Source organism: Meleagris gallopavo, chromosome 22 (assembly GCF_905368555.1).
Source record: "Meleagris gallopavo chromosome 22, MGAL_WU_HG_1.1, whole genome shotgun sequence".
In the NCBI taxonomy this organism is placed as follows: domain Eukaryota; kingdom Metazoa; phylum Chordata; class Aves; order Galliformes; family Phasianidae; genus Meleagris; species Meleagris gallopavo.
This window is the reverse complement of record NC_139425.1, coordinates 3,369,752-3,384,904: the sequence shown is the minus strand read 5'-3', so window position 1 is coordinate 3,384,904 and position 15,153 is coordinate 3,369,752. Positions and strand designations below refer to the sequence as shown.

At 41.6% G+C, this 15,153-nt stretch overlaps 1 protein-coding gene across 12 annotated transcripts in view; it reads right to left on the bottom strand.

Annotated features, from left to right (window-relative positions):
* PTPRT (protein tyrosine phosphatase receptor type T) overlaps positions 1-15,153 on the bottom strand; it is a 554,909-nt gene that overhangs the window by 150,455 nt on the left and 389,301 nt on the right. For all 12 annotated transcript variants that reach the window (XR_014887677.1, XR_014887680.1, XR_014887679.1 and 9 more), the window contains 2 exons: positions 7,890-8,077; positions 1,662-1,749 (listed from right to left, as the gene is read on the bottom strand). Coding sequence is in view for 3 of the 12 variants with exons in the window: in XM_085241335.1 (XP_085097461.1) it covers positions 1,662-1,749; positions 7,890-8,077 (276 nt within the window). In the remaining 9 variants the exon portion in view is untranslated. The remainder of the gene's footprint in view (positions 1-1,661; positions 1,750-7,889; positions 8,078-15,153) is intronic.

Sequence of the window (15,153 nt, the reverse complement as noted above, 5' to 3'; positions counted from 1 at the left end):
CTCTGTCTTCCCATTGCCTCAACAACCTGCTGATTTTTTCTCCCACATTCCTCAAATTTGAGCTTTAAATGGTGGCTCTCACACAGTCTTGCCTTCTTTCATCTCCAACTTGACATTAGGTCAACTGCTTCTTCAAAACTCTCCAAAGAAACATTCTCTTTCATGTTAGCTTCCTTATAGCACACTATGGCACTTCCACCTTCAAAAACCAATGTTCAGTTGTTATAGCTGGATGATTCATTTCTCAGACTAATTTCATCTAAGCTAATTGTCTAGACAGACAAATTGAACCTCTGTCTGGAAGTATCTTTCTTTGCCACTAGCAACACAGGAAGGTTACAGCAAGGCAGAGCTTTTAGACAGCTGAAGATAAGGGAGATGATTCCCACGGTAACTACAATGCTCCAATAGTACCACTTCTATTTTCCACATGGAGAAACAAAGATGGAACTGGTGTCCAGCTCATGATCAGTACAGAAAGACGGGAGCAAATGCAGGATTAGATTAGAGCTCAGAAACCTTTCATATTCATTTCCAGACTTCTTCACCTTTACCATGAGGTTCCTTAGCTGTTCTGCCCCATTCCCCCCAAACTGTTACATGAATCACTTCTTTAAAGTCTTTAAAAGAAAGAGAGGAAAGTTAACCTGCCTGAGAGACATCTCTTTGTGACCAAGATTTTTTCCACTTCTTTATTAAAGTCTGCTTGTCCTACAGAAAGTACATATTAAACCTGAGAAGAAATACACTACTACACGTATAATTCCATGCAACCTAATTTTGCTTTTACAGTGTTCCATACATTTATCCAGTCTCAAAAATGTATGGCACATCTATTTACATTCTTCTTGTTCTGATCGTCTCAGGCCTGGCTTCTCCAATTTGATTCTTCTTGGCAACCCTTAAAAAGTATGATTTATTGTACCTCTCCTCATTCCTCCCAGACACTGTTAGGAATAATGAAACACAGAGGAAAGCTGCCTGGAGAGCTTTCGGAAAGCTTAACTTTGGAGATCTTTAGAATAAAAAAATCACTAAGATCTGACAAAAAATGACAGAAGTAGAACTAGTCCTTAGATGGAAACAAAATAGATCTAAGTGGTTTTATGGAGCCCTGCCCTGCAGTTCTGCAATATATTAATATCTCTATAACACCAACTCTAATTTATTATAGAATTAAATATAACTCTGAACTTCTAGTATATTCTCAACTGTCTTTTTATGATTAGCAGAAGCTAAGCCTGTCCTACTCATCAAAATATCTCTGTGTAGACAAGGAGCAGCTGCTGCACTGGTTACTGACCACTGTTCCACATCTCCTTTTTCAATTCTGCTTGTGGAACTGAAAGATCTGAGTTATATAACAAAAAAATGAATGGAAAATGGGCAAAATCACCTACTGTGAAAATCTGAAAAGATGACTTTGTCCTTGATTTGAATAAAAAGATAGATTAAAAAAAGCATTAAAAAGGCCTAAAAAAAATATAAACAAACAAACAAAAAAATCCTAAAATTAAGCATAGCATGTAACAATCAGATTGAATTACTGCACGCTCAGCACTGTAAACCAGTTTTGAGTGAGGTTTTCAAGCACACCTCGTTTCCATACGATGCTTATGAAATCATACAGAAAGCTCAGTGTAATGTGACTTAACACCTACAGGAGATTATGTTTCCATATCTATTCTTATTGCGATTTTCATCTTCCTTGGCTGTATCCCAGGATGCCGTCTGCCCCTCAGGTAACGCCTGTAAAATAAACAACAGTGGAAGGTTTATAAAAATCTGGACAGTGCCTGCAGGTGGATTACGATGGCAAAAGAGGGCAAAAATAACAATACTGCATAATTCAGTAGTCAACCATGCAAACAGCTGTTCTTGAGGAAAGGGCACATTTACTAACAAAGAAAACAGATCTTGGTCCAGACCATTTGCATTGCTTGGCTTCTGCTAGCTGCTAACGCAGATCTAAAGGGATGAGGAGACTTGGTTTCTGGATGCACAGTCACAGATTAAGCTCATTTCTCCTGTAGAACAGAGGAGATTTCACATATATATGTTAAACTTTAAGAAAGCATCCAGAGGAGGGCTGCAGAGATGGGGAAGGGTCTGAGGGCTTCAGTGTGGAAGAGGAGTGGCTGAGGTCGCTGTGTTTGCTGGGCACGGAGCAGAGCTGGCTGAAGGGAGGCCTCATGGCGGCTGCAGCTCCTCACAGGGAGCAGAGGGCAGCATTCTCAGCCATAGGGTTTGGGTTTGGGTGGTGCTGTGTGGAGCCGGGGGTGGGACTCCATGATCCCTGTGGGCAGGGATCCAAGAGAGGACAGTCTGCGATTCTGTGCACAGCTGAGGAAGCCCAGATGGTGGAAACAAAGGGCTCAGGCTTTCAGCTGAGCACATACAGTGGTTTCAGCTAGTTCTATATTGGTGATGGGGTGATGTAATACAAATCACTTGCTGATTTTCTCTAAGGAAAAACAAAAAGCTCAGAGTTTTAGATCAGGTCTATAGAAAATAGGCAGAAAAAGGTAAAACATACAAACTATGAAAATAAACGGTCAACTTCCCCAGATTTACCCTTTTGATGGAGGCAAGGAAACACAGAGGGTGGTGAGGCACTGGAACAGGTTGCCCAAGGAGGCTGTGGATGCCCCATCCCCGAAGGCATTCAAGGCCAGGCTGGATGTGGCTCTGGGCAGCCTGGTCTGCTGGTTGGTGACCCTGCACATAGCAGGGGGGTTAAAACTAGATAAGCATTGTGGTCCTTCTCAACCTAGGGCATTCTGTGATTCTATGAAACCAGCAGCAGACAGCACTGCTTTACCATATAGCTTGAATGTAAGCAAATGAGCTACTTTCCCTTCAACACATGTCCAGTAAGGATTTTAAAGTCATAAAGGCAGAGCCAGGAAAGTGGCAGCTGTGATGGTGTCTGGCTGGAGGTTGGCCCTGCTCTCCTTGGGAGATGGGCTGAGCTGTCCATGAGGGATGGTCTCTCTAGGGACAGAAAGCCACAACCCGCACACAGCTGGTGCAACTGGAGCCAGCCCAGCCTTGACTTGTGCTGAATGCAAAGCTGAGGAAAAAAACAGCTTTGGCTGTGTTTTCTTGGCCTTCTCCAAGGTCTATACCCTGACGTGAGCCTATATGACTAAAATTAACCACAACATTACAAACTGTACTATTCATAATCCCAAGGGAATTATGGAGTTTTTACACTGCACTCATAGGGGAATCATATCTGCCTTGGCTAGCAGCGGGTAGTTTGACAACTGGAAAATGAATTTACATTCATCTTCACAAGCCATCCAGGTCTATTACAGTTCCTGAATGCAATAGCAGAGAGACAAAATTATTAGGATCTACAACACTGGCATTACAAATAAATTTAATAAGAGCAACCCTCTTGCAGACCAAATCGTTGTGAATTTCCCCCAGAGGGGTTCCAGGACAGAAAATGTCAGGCACTGCAGCACTACCATGAGCCTGCTGACAAAAGACAGGGACAGCGAGTTCCTATTCAAAAGCCCAGGAGAAAGAGTAATAAACTCTGTAATTGGCGAGGGCTTTGATCACACATATATTTCCTTTACAGACAGCTGTTTCCAAATAGAAGCTCATCTCCTCAGTACAAAAAAATAAAAAAACCACAATACCAAAACCACACTCAACAACAAAAAAATCCCTGAGTAAAAAAAAAGAGATAAGGACAGTTCATTTTTCTCTTTAAAGATTAAGGAAAAGGTGCCTTATTTTTACACTAATATTACAGCAGATTGACCAGAGAATGGCAAGTCATTAGACATCTAATCACAGCCACGTGAAAAGGAAAAAATAAAATAAATTCTTCCTCATCACTTCACCAGGAGGAGGCTATCTTGGTCAAAGAATATACTTGCAGTTCCAAAAAAACTCTTTCCAACAAACGCCATCCTTTCAGGTGATTTGTTGAAATTCTCCATTTAAATTCCTGTTTCCCAATTTGCCTTACACAGTCTCCAAAGATTGAAGAACCCAGGATTTTTCACCTCACTCAAAATCAAAGAAATCTGCACTTTTGATGAAACTCTCCATCTCTGGAGAGACAAAGGGCAGTTCCGCTTGATGAGGAACACAAACCATACCTCTTCTTCTATATAAGCAGCTGTACAAACTAGATTAATTGCACATACACAGGTGGTGCAGCACTGACACTTCTGCCATGAGATCACTGACAATGTAGCACTGAGAATCAAAACTGTGTTAGAAATACAAAAGCAGAAACATCAATTATGATCCACTTGTATCCAGAAAAAGAGCTGCATTCCTAATGGGTTTTGTGCAGTGAATTGCACAGCATATTTCATAAATATGCACTCAAAAGGAACACTTCTGTTTCTCTCCGTGGTACGAATGAGGGCAGTCCTGGGTGTCAGAATTTGACCCACATGTGGTATTTCTATAGGGAACACTGGATTCTTTGTTCAATTTATTAACTACAAAATGTTGGTGTTCAAAAGTCTGGGCTTAATTTTTAAGTCTTCCTTTCTTTTCTTCTTTCAGAGAAGAGTAGTAAAATGCGTACTGAAATACCTTCTCTGCAGTGGAATTCATAATGATGCTTTTTAAACTAAATTGATCTAATTTTTATCCGAAATTACAGGGCCAGATCTCTAAAAAAAAGTCAGCTTCATCTCAATCAAAATTTCCAAGCACAACAACTTGGATACGTAACCAAAGAGCTCACGTTCAGCTGAGGCTTAGAGCAAGTCAATATAAATCTCCAATGGAGGCATTTAATTAGTTTGCAGTTTGGTTTTCATTTAGAAGCATGAAAACCTGAATCATTCCTTTGCACTGATGTACCCCAATGCTGCAGCATTGTTGCTGAGTGAAATGCTATCAGTTAAAAGCCTCACTGCCATCCCACAGCCTGCAATGTAGTCCTGAATCCCTGCAGCTGCTGTCTTGTAGAGGTGGCAAAGCTCTTCCCACAACTCTGCTGTGACCCAGGGTTAAAACTACTTTGGCTGAAAACAAACAAATAGGAAAAAAAAAAAAACAAACACAACAACAAACCAGCGATGGAAAAGAAATAATTCAACCAGTTCAGCTCCCCCCTCAGTACACAGCAAGGCCAAAGAAAGCCTTAAACCAGTGTAATCCAAGGACAGCGTATCTAATGGCAATCCTGCTGACATTTTGTAGTGCTGCATCACAGGCTGAAACACAGGTCTGGTCTTTTAAGCAGACAGAGGCATTGTGGGCAGCCAGAAATGAACGGGTTAAAATCCTGAGGTTTTCAATCCATTGAAAACTAGCAATACTAAGACACCTGAAGAAGGAGCCACAGAATCTAAAGTAAGCAAGCAGTCTTGGTAACGCACAAGAGAAACATGCTTCAGTGACACCCTAAATCATATTTGAAATTTGGATACTTAAGCTTATTATCTCTGCAGACAGTAATTGGAGCTTGCAGTACAGTTAGGGACCAGCCTAGCAGCTCACAACAAATCAGGGCTGATATGCTCTGAGAAAGGAACAGGTGGCAGTTAAACAAGTCCCGTTTAAATGTTTATGGCCGTGCCTAATCCCACATAGTGCCATCTACATCCAGTGTCAGTGACGGATTGTTCTCCCGTGGCTCACACGTTTTACTGCCAACCACGAGGAGCAGACACTTCGGCCTGAGGTGCAGCTGGCAGGAGGAAATAACGCACACACTGCAAGTGCTGACAGGTTCCTATATTCACACTCAGTTACCAGCCAATTCACACGAGCACTGCCACCACTTACACCATCACATCCTGGTTGTTCCCTCAGTGTGGAGTTAGATGTAAGACGCAAGCACTTGAAAACCTTCCTTTCAAGATGCCATCGGTGAAACACGTGCCCTGTGTTCTGCAGGTGAAGGAGTATCAAAGAAAAGCCTGAACGCAACTCCCTGATTCCTCAGCGGAAGTGGGAATGCACGTAGATAAAAGATTGTCATGTATGACTGATAGGTTCTGTTCAAAGTGATTGTTCATGAGAGTGCAATTATTTGGTAACATGTCACTAAACAGGCTCCCATGTATGCTATCAATCTGCAAAGTAGGTAGAAAAGCAGCTTCTTAGAAGAAAAAATATACACACGGATGACATTGATATTAGTGTATAAAAACAGATTTTAAGAGACAAAAATAAATTTTCAGGCCTTCTCTTTACCAGAGCTTACCAACCATTTTGCACAATGTTTTGCAAGGCAGGTTTTCTAGCCAACTTAAAACTACTCTTCCTACCTCCTAGAAGTTACAACCCTTCAGCATCCTCCCTGCAATTTGCAATGTTGCTGTTGGTGGCTGAAAGCTGCTTGGAGCTGTGCTCTGAAAACCAAATTCCACCAACTAAAAGGACTGTCACTTAGGGCAACTGCCTCTGATTGCAGGGTAGGACAGTGCAAGTGATTTAAGAGCTTGTGGCATTCTCCAGGCCACTTCTTGTGAAGGAAGGAATTATGCAAATGTATATAATGTCATCGTCATTACATACGTATTTAGATAGCACTTTCTGGGAAAGGCAGAACTTGTGGAGCTGAAAGTTGCATTGACATTTTTCATGCTAATGTGTTATTTTGATAACTACCAATGCCAGTGCCAGAAAATCACATATATGCCAGCACCTGTTTTCTTCCCGAACATCAAGAACTAGATCTGAGGGCATCTGTAATTGAGCTGACTGTAGTTTCGGGTACTGTTCACAGAAGTGGAGGCCAAGAGAGGCTAAGTAAATCTCCCAAGAGAATTACTACCCTTTTTCAATATTTAACCAAGCTCTTTGAATTCATACTTTAATTAGTGTCCTTGATTGTGGCGCATGAGTGCATGGCCCTGGTTAACATACAGTTACCAGAAATATTTGTCATGACAATCTTTGATGCCATCTGATTTAAAAAAAGTACTCCCTGGTGACAACCAGGAAAAGATTATTTGCAATTAAAGCAAACCCCAGCATCAGAGAGACAAACCCTATGGACTCTCAGTTGCAGGGTGGAAAAATGAGCTGCTTTCATTAAGTAACTTACTTTTCACAGCTGTTAAGTTATTTTTAAGTAGTTTTAATGCCACTATGCATATTAATTACTTATTGCCTTCCCACCAGCTTACTACATTCATTATAATTATCGCTTGCTACAGCAAGGTCTCACATATGTTTGATGTTATTTCCCCTTTTTTTCTTTCTCCTCTAAACGTATAATTGTCTTCCAACCCCTCCCCGTTGCCATTGTTCTTGTCATCTGCATTCCATTTCTGGTCACTCCAGCTTTGTGGCAGGGAGTGGAGGGGCTGCTTTCATACTGGCAGCTTACTGCTCACCTCTCTTTTCACACAGAGTTGCAAGAGCAGATCATTTAAAGGCACTCTGAGACAGAGGTATGAGTATACAGAAAAACTCCATTTGAACTACACAAGGTTGCTGCCTTTGCCTTTACAATTTGGCACACAGAGGTCATTAAGCTGTGATTTAATTTGATCAATTGTTACAGAGTATTTAGGGGTTCCAAAGTGCAAAAAAACTTCTTTTTCTTCAAGCCTAGCTTGCACTACTGTCATTTAAAGCACATTAAAAAAGGACTCCAAATCTTTCACTGAGTTCAGCAACAGTTATTATCTCTCCGGGGGAGAGAGAGCACATGGACACAATACCATTCTCTTACAATGTAGTAAACACATTTTCTCTGGACCAGAGAGCCACGAAAGATTGCCAGTGTTGTAAATCCTAGTCTTATCAACAGAAATAAGATGGAGGAAGGCAACGACTAAGAGACTAAGTGAATTAAGGAAAACTGCATACAGTTAACCTTCCATCCCGAGCATCTCTCCTTTGTGACTGCCACTTCTCCACCGATTCACGCGACTGAAGGTTCCTCTCACCTCGTATTCCTCTTTAAATCCATAGCCCTGTCCACGTTTCATCTGGGTGATGTGCTGCAGCAGGTCGGCCACTCGGATGGCTGGCTGGAACTGCCCCCGTGGGTAGGACATTTCCACTGGCTCGCAGCTTCGGTACGGGTGGGTCTGGATAGTCAAGGTTGGCTGAGTCATCTCTCCATGGCTACTGTCTGTTTTAAAGACAAGGAGGCAAAACTATCTGTGACTGTCATTCTCATTCCTGCTCCACTTGTCTCTCCACCACCCCACTGGCTGGTGCAGGCAAAAGAAAGTAAAGAAATCAGTAAGAAACACACAGTGCCGACTGCTGCCCAGAAAGACCAACTCCCATTCAACTGTTTTTTGTGTCAAAGAGACAAAGCCAGAGGTGGGAATGGATTGAACAACCAATCAGGCACGAGGATATAGCACATATAGTGAAACAGCAAACTTAGTGTGAGCTCTGCATAACGATCCCACTGGGGTTACATACCTTCCTTCACAAACCTGCAAAGAACGGGACCAAAAGATAAAACAGATGAGGGAGATATTCAAGCAGGATTTGGGGCGTACAGCATGAGAAGAATGGATGGGGCCCAAGTTAACAGCAACAAACCACCAGCATTTCAAATAAGCCACGCAAGATGTTAGAGGCAATTTAAAATGCTCTGTAAATTCAAGCCTAAAATGTATGTCAATTGCAAAATTGTATTGTTAGGTAGAAAGAATAGAAGTATAGAAACAGTCATCTTGCATGCACAATCTGAACATTTAGATATGTAAACTTAATAGATATAGATCTTTTTGGAAGAAATATTTTAAAAATATCTATCATTACAGAGTTGGAATTGTAATCTCTTATATATCCTCAAGCAAAACTCCAAAGACACAGCAAAACTTCCTGTTGAGCTGACAGAAGTTTAAATAACCATACGGAGACTACCAAAATATTTCTTCTTAACAGGAGAAACTCAGAATAAATGAACAGTTTAGGGGTTTATCTATCAGAATTGATCAGATTGAGAGTTTACCAAGCGAAACAATTGTTTTTTTTTTTCCTATGGTTACAGATATCTAAGATCGCAGACTCCCAGGTTGACTGAAGTTGGAGGCACTCTGGGTCTCTTTGGTCCCACTCTGCCCCCAGCAGGGCCACCCAGCACAGCTGCCCAGCATCACATCCCATTGACTTTTGGGGATCTCCAAGGAGGACATCCAACACCTCTCTGGTCTCCGTGCCAGAGCTCCACACCCAAACAGCACAGCAGTGCTTCCTGGTGGGTTTGGGATCCTTGGCACATACAGACCTTAACATCCTGCATGGATTCTTTCTGGTCTTCCCCCAAAAGGGCCTGTTAGCAAACTGAAAATATAACCTTCTTCCACAGCTCAAAGAAAAAGAAAGGAAACAGTAGAAGATTGCATACACCAGGCTCATTTCATATAGAACACAGATTGAAAAAGAGCCCAAACACTATTCCTTGTCAGCAATAGTACAGTCATGTTTTAGGAGGGACAAAAAATAAATGAATCAAGTTGCAATTTCAGGGTGATTTCTGAGAGATAGAAATATGGCCAGAGTTACTGTAAACATTGCTATCCTTGAGAAACCACCATGAAATTTTGTTCATAAGCAGTCAGGATTTCTGCTCTGTTCCTCATTGCAAAATTGGGCAGGAGATTAGGGCATTAGATTGCCTTTTCAGCAAACGACAAAACAATGACATGACAAAACTTGACAAATTATGCTCTAGCTGGTTCACTGTTATATTGGAGGTAAGTTATCAAGACAGGCATATGCTCTGTTTTGGAGGACTATGAGAAGGAGAAAGGAATGACTGCAGTGGATGCACTGCCACGGCGCAAATTATCCCTACAATACATAGATACAGATGATATGGAACATTAGATATAGATACAGATATAGATAGATGAGTCTGATGGTTGAATTATCAGAGATGCTGAACATGTCCTGCTGCTTCTGAAATAAATGGCCATCACATCGATCATTCACTCTGAAGATGAGGCTACTGGATTAAAGATTTCTCAAGCCAAGATTCTCATAAACAGTCCATTCCTTGGACAGCACAAGATTTACAGACCTCTGGCTCTAGTGAAGCAACCTTCAAATACAAAATGTGAATAAATTTGGGATTTAAGGAAGAGTAACATCCAAAGCATTTGTATAATCATCCCTAATGCTCCGACTAATGATAGTGTGAGAACTCCGAACAGAGGGAATTTCAAGGCTTATTAATTCCCCTAGTTGGATTCGCTTTCCCAGAGCATCTTTCCTCCCCTGTTCCCTATTAGCCTCCTGTAATGGAGAGGAGAAGATTTTTATCGTGGACCATTTCCGACAGACGTACTATGCTTAATTTTCCATCATTAGGTTTAATACAAACCCAATTTCACAATTGGCTTCTCTGAAGAACCTACAAGTAATGCCACATTTTTATCAGCCCCAATTAAAAGACATTACTACATCCCTATTCGAGAGGGAGACTTAAAACTTACGTGCGATACCAGTGCTAATAGAGTCAGGGCACATGCAGAGCACAGCCTATTTGTAAAGCAGGGCTCAGATTAGCAGGGTATTATTAATTTCTCTCTTTTTCACATTTTTTAATTCTGGTATTTTTGGGTTTCTCCTCCCAGCAGTATCTGAGCTAGAGGTGAAAACAGCCCCCTCTCCAGAACAACTTCCTTCAAACTAGACTGGAAGTAGATGAAGCTCAGCAGCAAAGGGTCTGACTCCAGCCTTTAAGTTTATGGTGACAGCTGTGCTTCTGGTCTCTTTGGTCAGACAGAAATACAAAATCTACTGATTGCAGCAGCAACTCTTGAAGCATCACCTCTCACCCTGCCAACTGCTTCTCCTAAAAAAAACCCATGTCACACAATCTGAGTCATCCTGCTCTCAACCCTACCGCACACAGAGCTGACACAGGGAACACCACCTCCACTGGATTTCTGTGACAAATACATCCCAGGTGGCCTCTCTGCACTGCCCGACAGAAAACCACAGCTTGAGACCTGCACCAGCTTGGGAGGGCTGCCAGTTCTTTCCACAAGCATCTTATCTGGGACTAGGAAGAGATCAGTGGAGATTATTACGGAGATAAATTGCTATGTATGAGGCGAGTTTAGTGTTCATATGTTCTGCTAATAAAGCCCAATTCCAGAAACATATTGTTCCTTCCCAGTGTAATCACACCATGAGTCGGAACCTAAGCATGGTTAATGAGGCGCTCAGGCAAGGCACTGCCCCCTCCCTCAAGATGTGCAATTCATAGCAATTTGTGAGCAATCTGGAATGGAGGGTAGGAGGGGAGGCAGCAGCAAATCCATCTCTCACTGGGACAGTCAACCAAGCAGCCTTCAAGCATTTACCTTTCTTTTGCTTCTTTGCATTGCCTTTCTGCTGGTTGTAGCAATAGAAGGGACCTGTGCCTTCTGGTGCTGCTGTTACTGGAAAAGGCAACAGAACCACCAGCCCCTCAGCCACGTCACACTGTGCTCTAATGGTTGTACTGATGGCAAGTCACAGAAATTTACAATAGTCCCTCCTGTCTGCCCCCATCTCACCACCACTAAGCCTGTTTTCTTTGAGTAGGGATGACATTGAAGTTTGATGGTGTTTCTGGAGCACTTGTGTCTTTCCTGAGTTTTCAATGAGATGAGCAAACGAATTGAAAAAACTCTTTGAAAGATGCACGAAATAATTTCCTGTAATATTCAGAAACTAGTAAACATATAGACTGCAAATCGGGTTTTTAGGATGATATTTCATATGCCCTTCTTATTTCTAGTCTTATATCATCGTTTTGTTGATAGGAACACAAACCAACACATTTGACTTCATGCCAAAGACAGACTAGCGTCAAGAAATAATCCAAATGTGAAGATTTCAAGAGACGGTGATTCATCCTGACCCCAAAAGTTGTGCCAATGGTTAATTACCCTTGCTGTCTAAACATTTCTTAATTGCAATTTGATCTTGCTAAGCTTCAGTTTCCAGACACTGAATCTTATTATACCCCCTGTTAGATTAAAGAGCCCTCTGAGTATTTGAAATCTTGACCTGTGCAGGCACTGATCAAATCACTTCTCCAGTTTCTCTTTGATAGGGAAAATCAACTGGGTGCTTCTGAAGTCTCATTTGGACAGAGCATCCACGACCCCAGTTCCTTCCTACAGACATCTCCAATTTTCTAGTCTTTTTTGTGCAGCCATAAACAAAACAGATATTCTGTGTGCTGCTGGAAACCCACTGTTCGTAATAGGCTCTTTTCTAATACTAGCAGCTGCAACAGCAAAATATTTTGTCAGCTTGCTTGTTAGCCCTTGTTAGCACAATGTGCTTTGTCCCCACGCTAAGACACCAGTTGCCAATGTAGATATTTTGATTTCTGGAAGCTGGCACTTTCATTATCAGTCAAATAGTACGTGGAATGCCCTGAAATTTTCTGGAAGATGTTAAATCAATGGCTCACCGGCTCACACACAACTTGCTTGATTGTGGAACTCTTCAGGCATCTCAGCTTATCTGCTTGGTAGTGGAACTGCAGATAATAAAATTTAGCAATGTTGACTACACTTTTAATATTCTCAAGTTCTCCCTGCCTATGAAATGGCACTTCTGTGACTCTCTGCTTTGCTGGAGAAGTAATCACAAACTTGTTGAAGTTAACTGTGAGGTCCTACTCTGCCAAGAGAAACAAAAAGCAGCACCATATGCTGAGAAAAGCTCACGCAGAGGCCGATGAGGTGACATCTTTCCCCATTTGGTGGGTAACCCTGAGGGCAAGATAATATTGCTCACCTGCTGCAACAATACCTTCTATTATACACTTTTGCTGCTTCCCAGACAACTGAAATAAATGGCTCCCTCCACAGAAAAAAAAAATTCTGTAGATGTCAATGATGAGGTGAAGGAGAGCTGAGAAACTGAGAGCCGAGAAACTGAGAGCCCCAGCCTGCAAACAGCTGTGTGCAGCCCCATGCAACCTCTGCTCCCGAGAGAGAACCTGCCCACCCCTTAGATTCTTTTACAGAAGTTATCTTGTTCCACATGGTAGTCTGCAAGACAGACATGTAGACGCACACTGTAATGTTGCCTTCAGATTAGAAAACTAACTTAGAAAACTAACTTACACCTCAAGCAACTGAAAGGAATGCTACTCTAAAGTGAGTGTTGAATACGCAGAGTTTATTTCAAAAGTTTTGCTTTAATATCCTTAGCAAAAAATAAATAAAATGTGAGCAGTGTTTGTGATGGATTTTATTGCATGCATGTTCAGTGTCTCTACTAGAGTAAGGGTTGCCAATTATTTGACATCTTCTAAGGCTGACTACAGGATGGCTAACCTCTCTTCTTCCACTAGAGATAAACAAGGTAGCACCTGGTAAAACTAATTTGTTTTTTGAATGCAACAAGGCTTGATTTTATGATAAATATCCAGCCATAATGTGCTACATACAATACAATCAGTGGTATGGCAAAGCAAAGTCAAAACATCATTTGCCTAATGATATCAGCTGAGCTATAAAAGGCAAGTTCCTTAACAAAAAGCCTTCCGAGATCAGTTTTGACAGAGCAAAACACACATTGTTCATTTCAAAGGCTATGAAGAAGCCATATGGCCGGGGTAAATTATTTTCTCTATATTTAAAAAGATTTTTTAAAGATAACTTGGTAAATACTTCATAAAGTGCCCTCTAATCTTAATAGAACTATGGAACACAATTATTTTTTCCATCAGCACACAGGAAAACCGTGCTATAACTGTAAGGAAGCTGCTTTGGTGATATGGGCTGAAAACTGGGACTACTGGGTTCACACGTCACTGTGCAGCTCTTCAGATGTGTGGATTTCTCCAAACCTATGTGAAAAGAGGCAGATCTGCCTGCATTACAGAGCAATTCATCAGCTGAAGAGCTACTGGCAACTTCAAACCAGCACTCACAACAAAAAGCCACTAAAGCCTGGGCCAGTTTTGATTATCTGTAGTCAAAAAGAAATGTAAGGGAAATTCAGCTCAAGCAACAGCCCTCAATGTCAGACACCTCTGGTGCAGAACAACATTAGCACAGTGAACTGAAGTGAAAGACTCTCCCACAACCTCTTCGAGATTGACGTGGTCACAAGATAGCAGTGAATAGACTGAGCCATTGATTTTCAAGTTTTCAATGCAACTTACAAAGTCAGACTTGCTAATGCAGCAATATCAGCAACATCAGCATCTAAGCATCTTTTCTTCAAACATTAGGGTTGTGGATAAACTCAGAGCAGGTTGGATAGGCATGAGCAAAAGCCCACCCAAGCTACAGAGCAGCGACATTCAGAGCAAATTTCTTGGGTTTGTTTTTTTTTTTCAAATGCAAGCCAGGATTTGTTGAAGACATCCCAACAGTGAGCTTCCTCTGCTTGTTCCACCCATCTGCAAGGAACCACGAGGGACTACTGTCCTTATCCTCCTGGGGGGATATGGATTCTTCTTATTAGGATACTCTTGCATAAGTGAATTGAGAAGATGACATGAAGGGATGCAAGGGGAAGGTGGGCTGGCTCCCCTGAAGAGCCTGCATTGATGTCATTTGTTGAATGACTTTGACTGCCGTGCACATTTTCTCCAAAAACAAGATCTAATGTGGTACCATCTCCCACTCAGACTTTACATTAGTCATACAGCATGAACCTTACTCAAATATTAAAAGCAGGGGAACTGCCTCCTTAACTTGCTAGTATTAAATAATCTCTTTCCCAGCAAAGATGCTTGTGAAGGCCATTAAGTCTTGGAATCTACAACTCTAAGTTAAATTACAGAGCTAAAAACATGCATTACATAAAAATGTGTTAGTCAAGCACAAGACATAGCAGAGGCACAAAAAAAATCCCCTGTATCTTAATATCAAGAAATCATGTCACAGTCAAGCCCAGGGAGTCATCTAGCATGGCAGATACAGAACATTTATTAGCAGAAGGCATAACAGATGGGAACAAATAGCAGTGAAGCACAGGTGGTGCCCAGAGACAGATACTGGTGGTGAGATGACTGATGCCCTTTTTAAGATCTTTTTCCTTCCCAGGAATTAATAAACGTCAAAAATTAAACTTATTTTGCTCATACAGCATCATCCAATGTCTGGTAAGTCTGTCTGAGAGGTGAGAACGTCAGGCTTTCCATTTGTCTACAACTCACAAGACAGAAATTTCTTTGGTGCTAAGAGCTGTTTTGCAGCACCTGTGGCTGCTCAGTGCAGG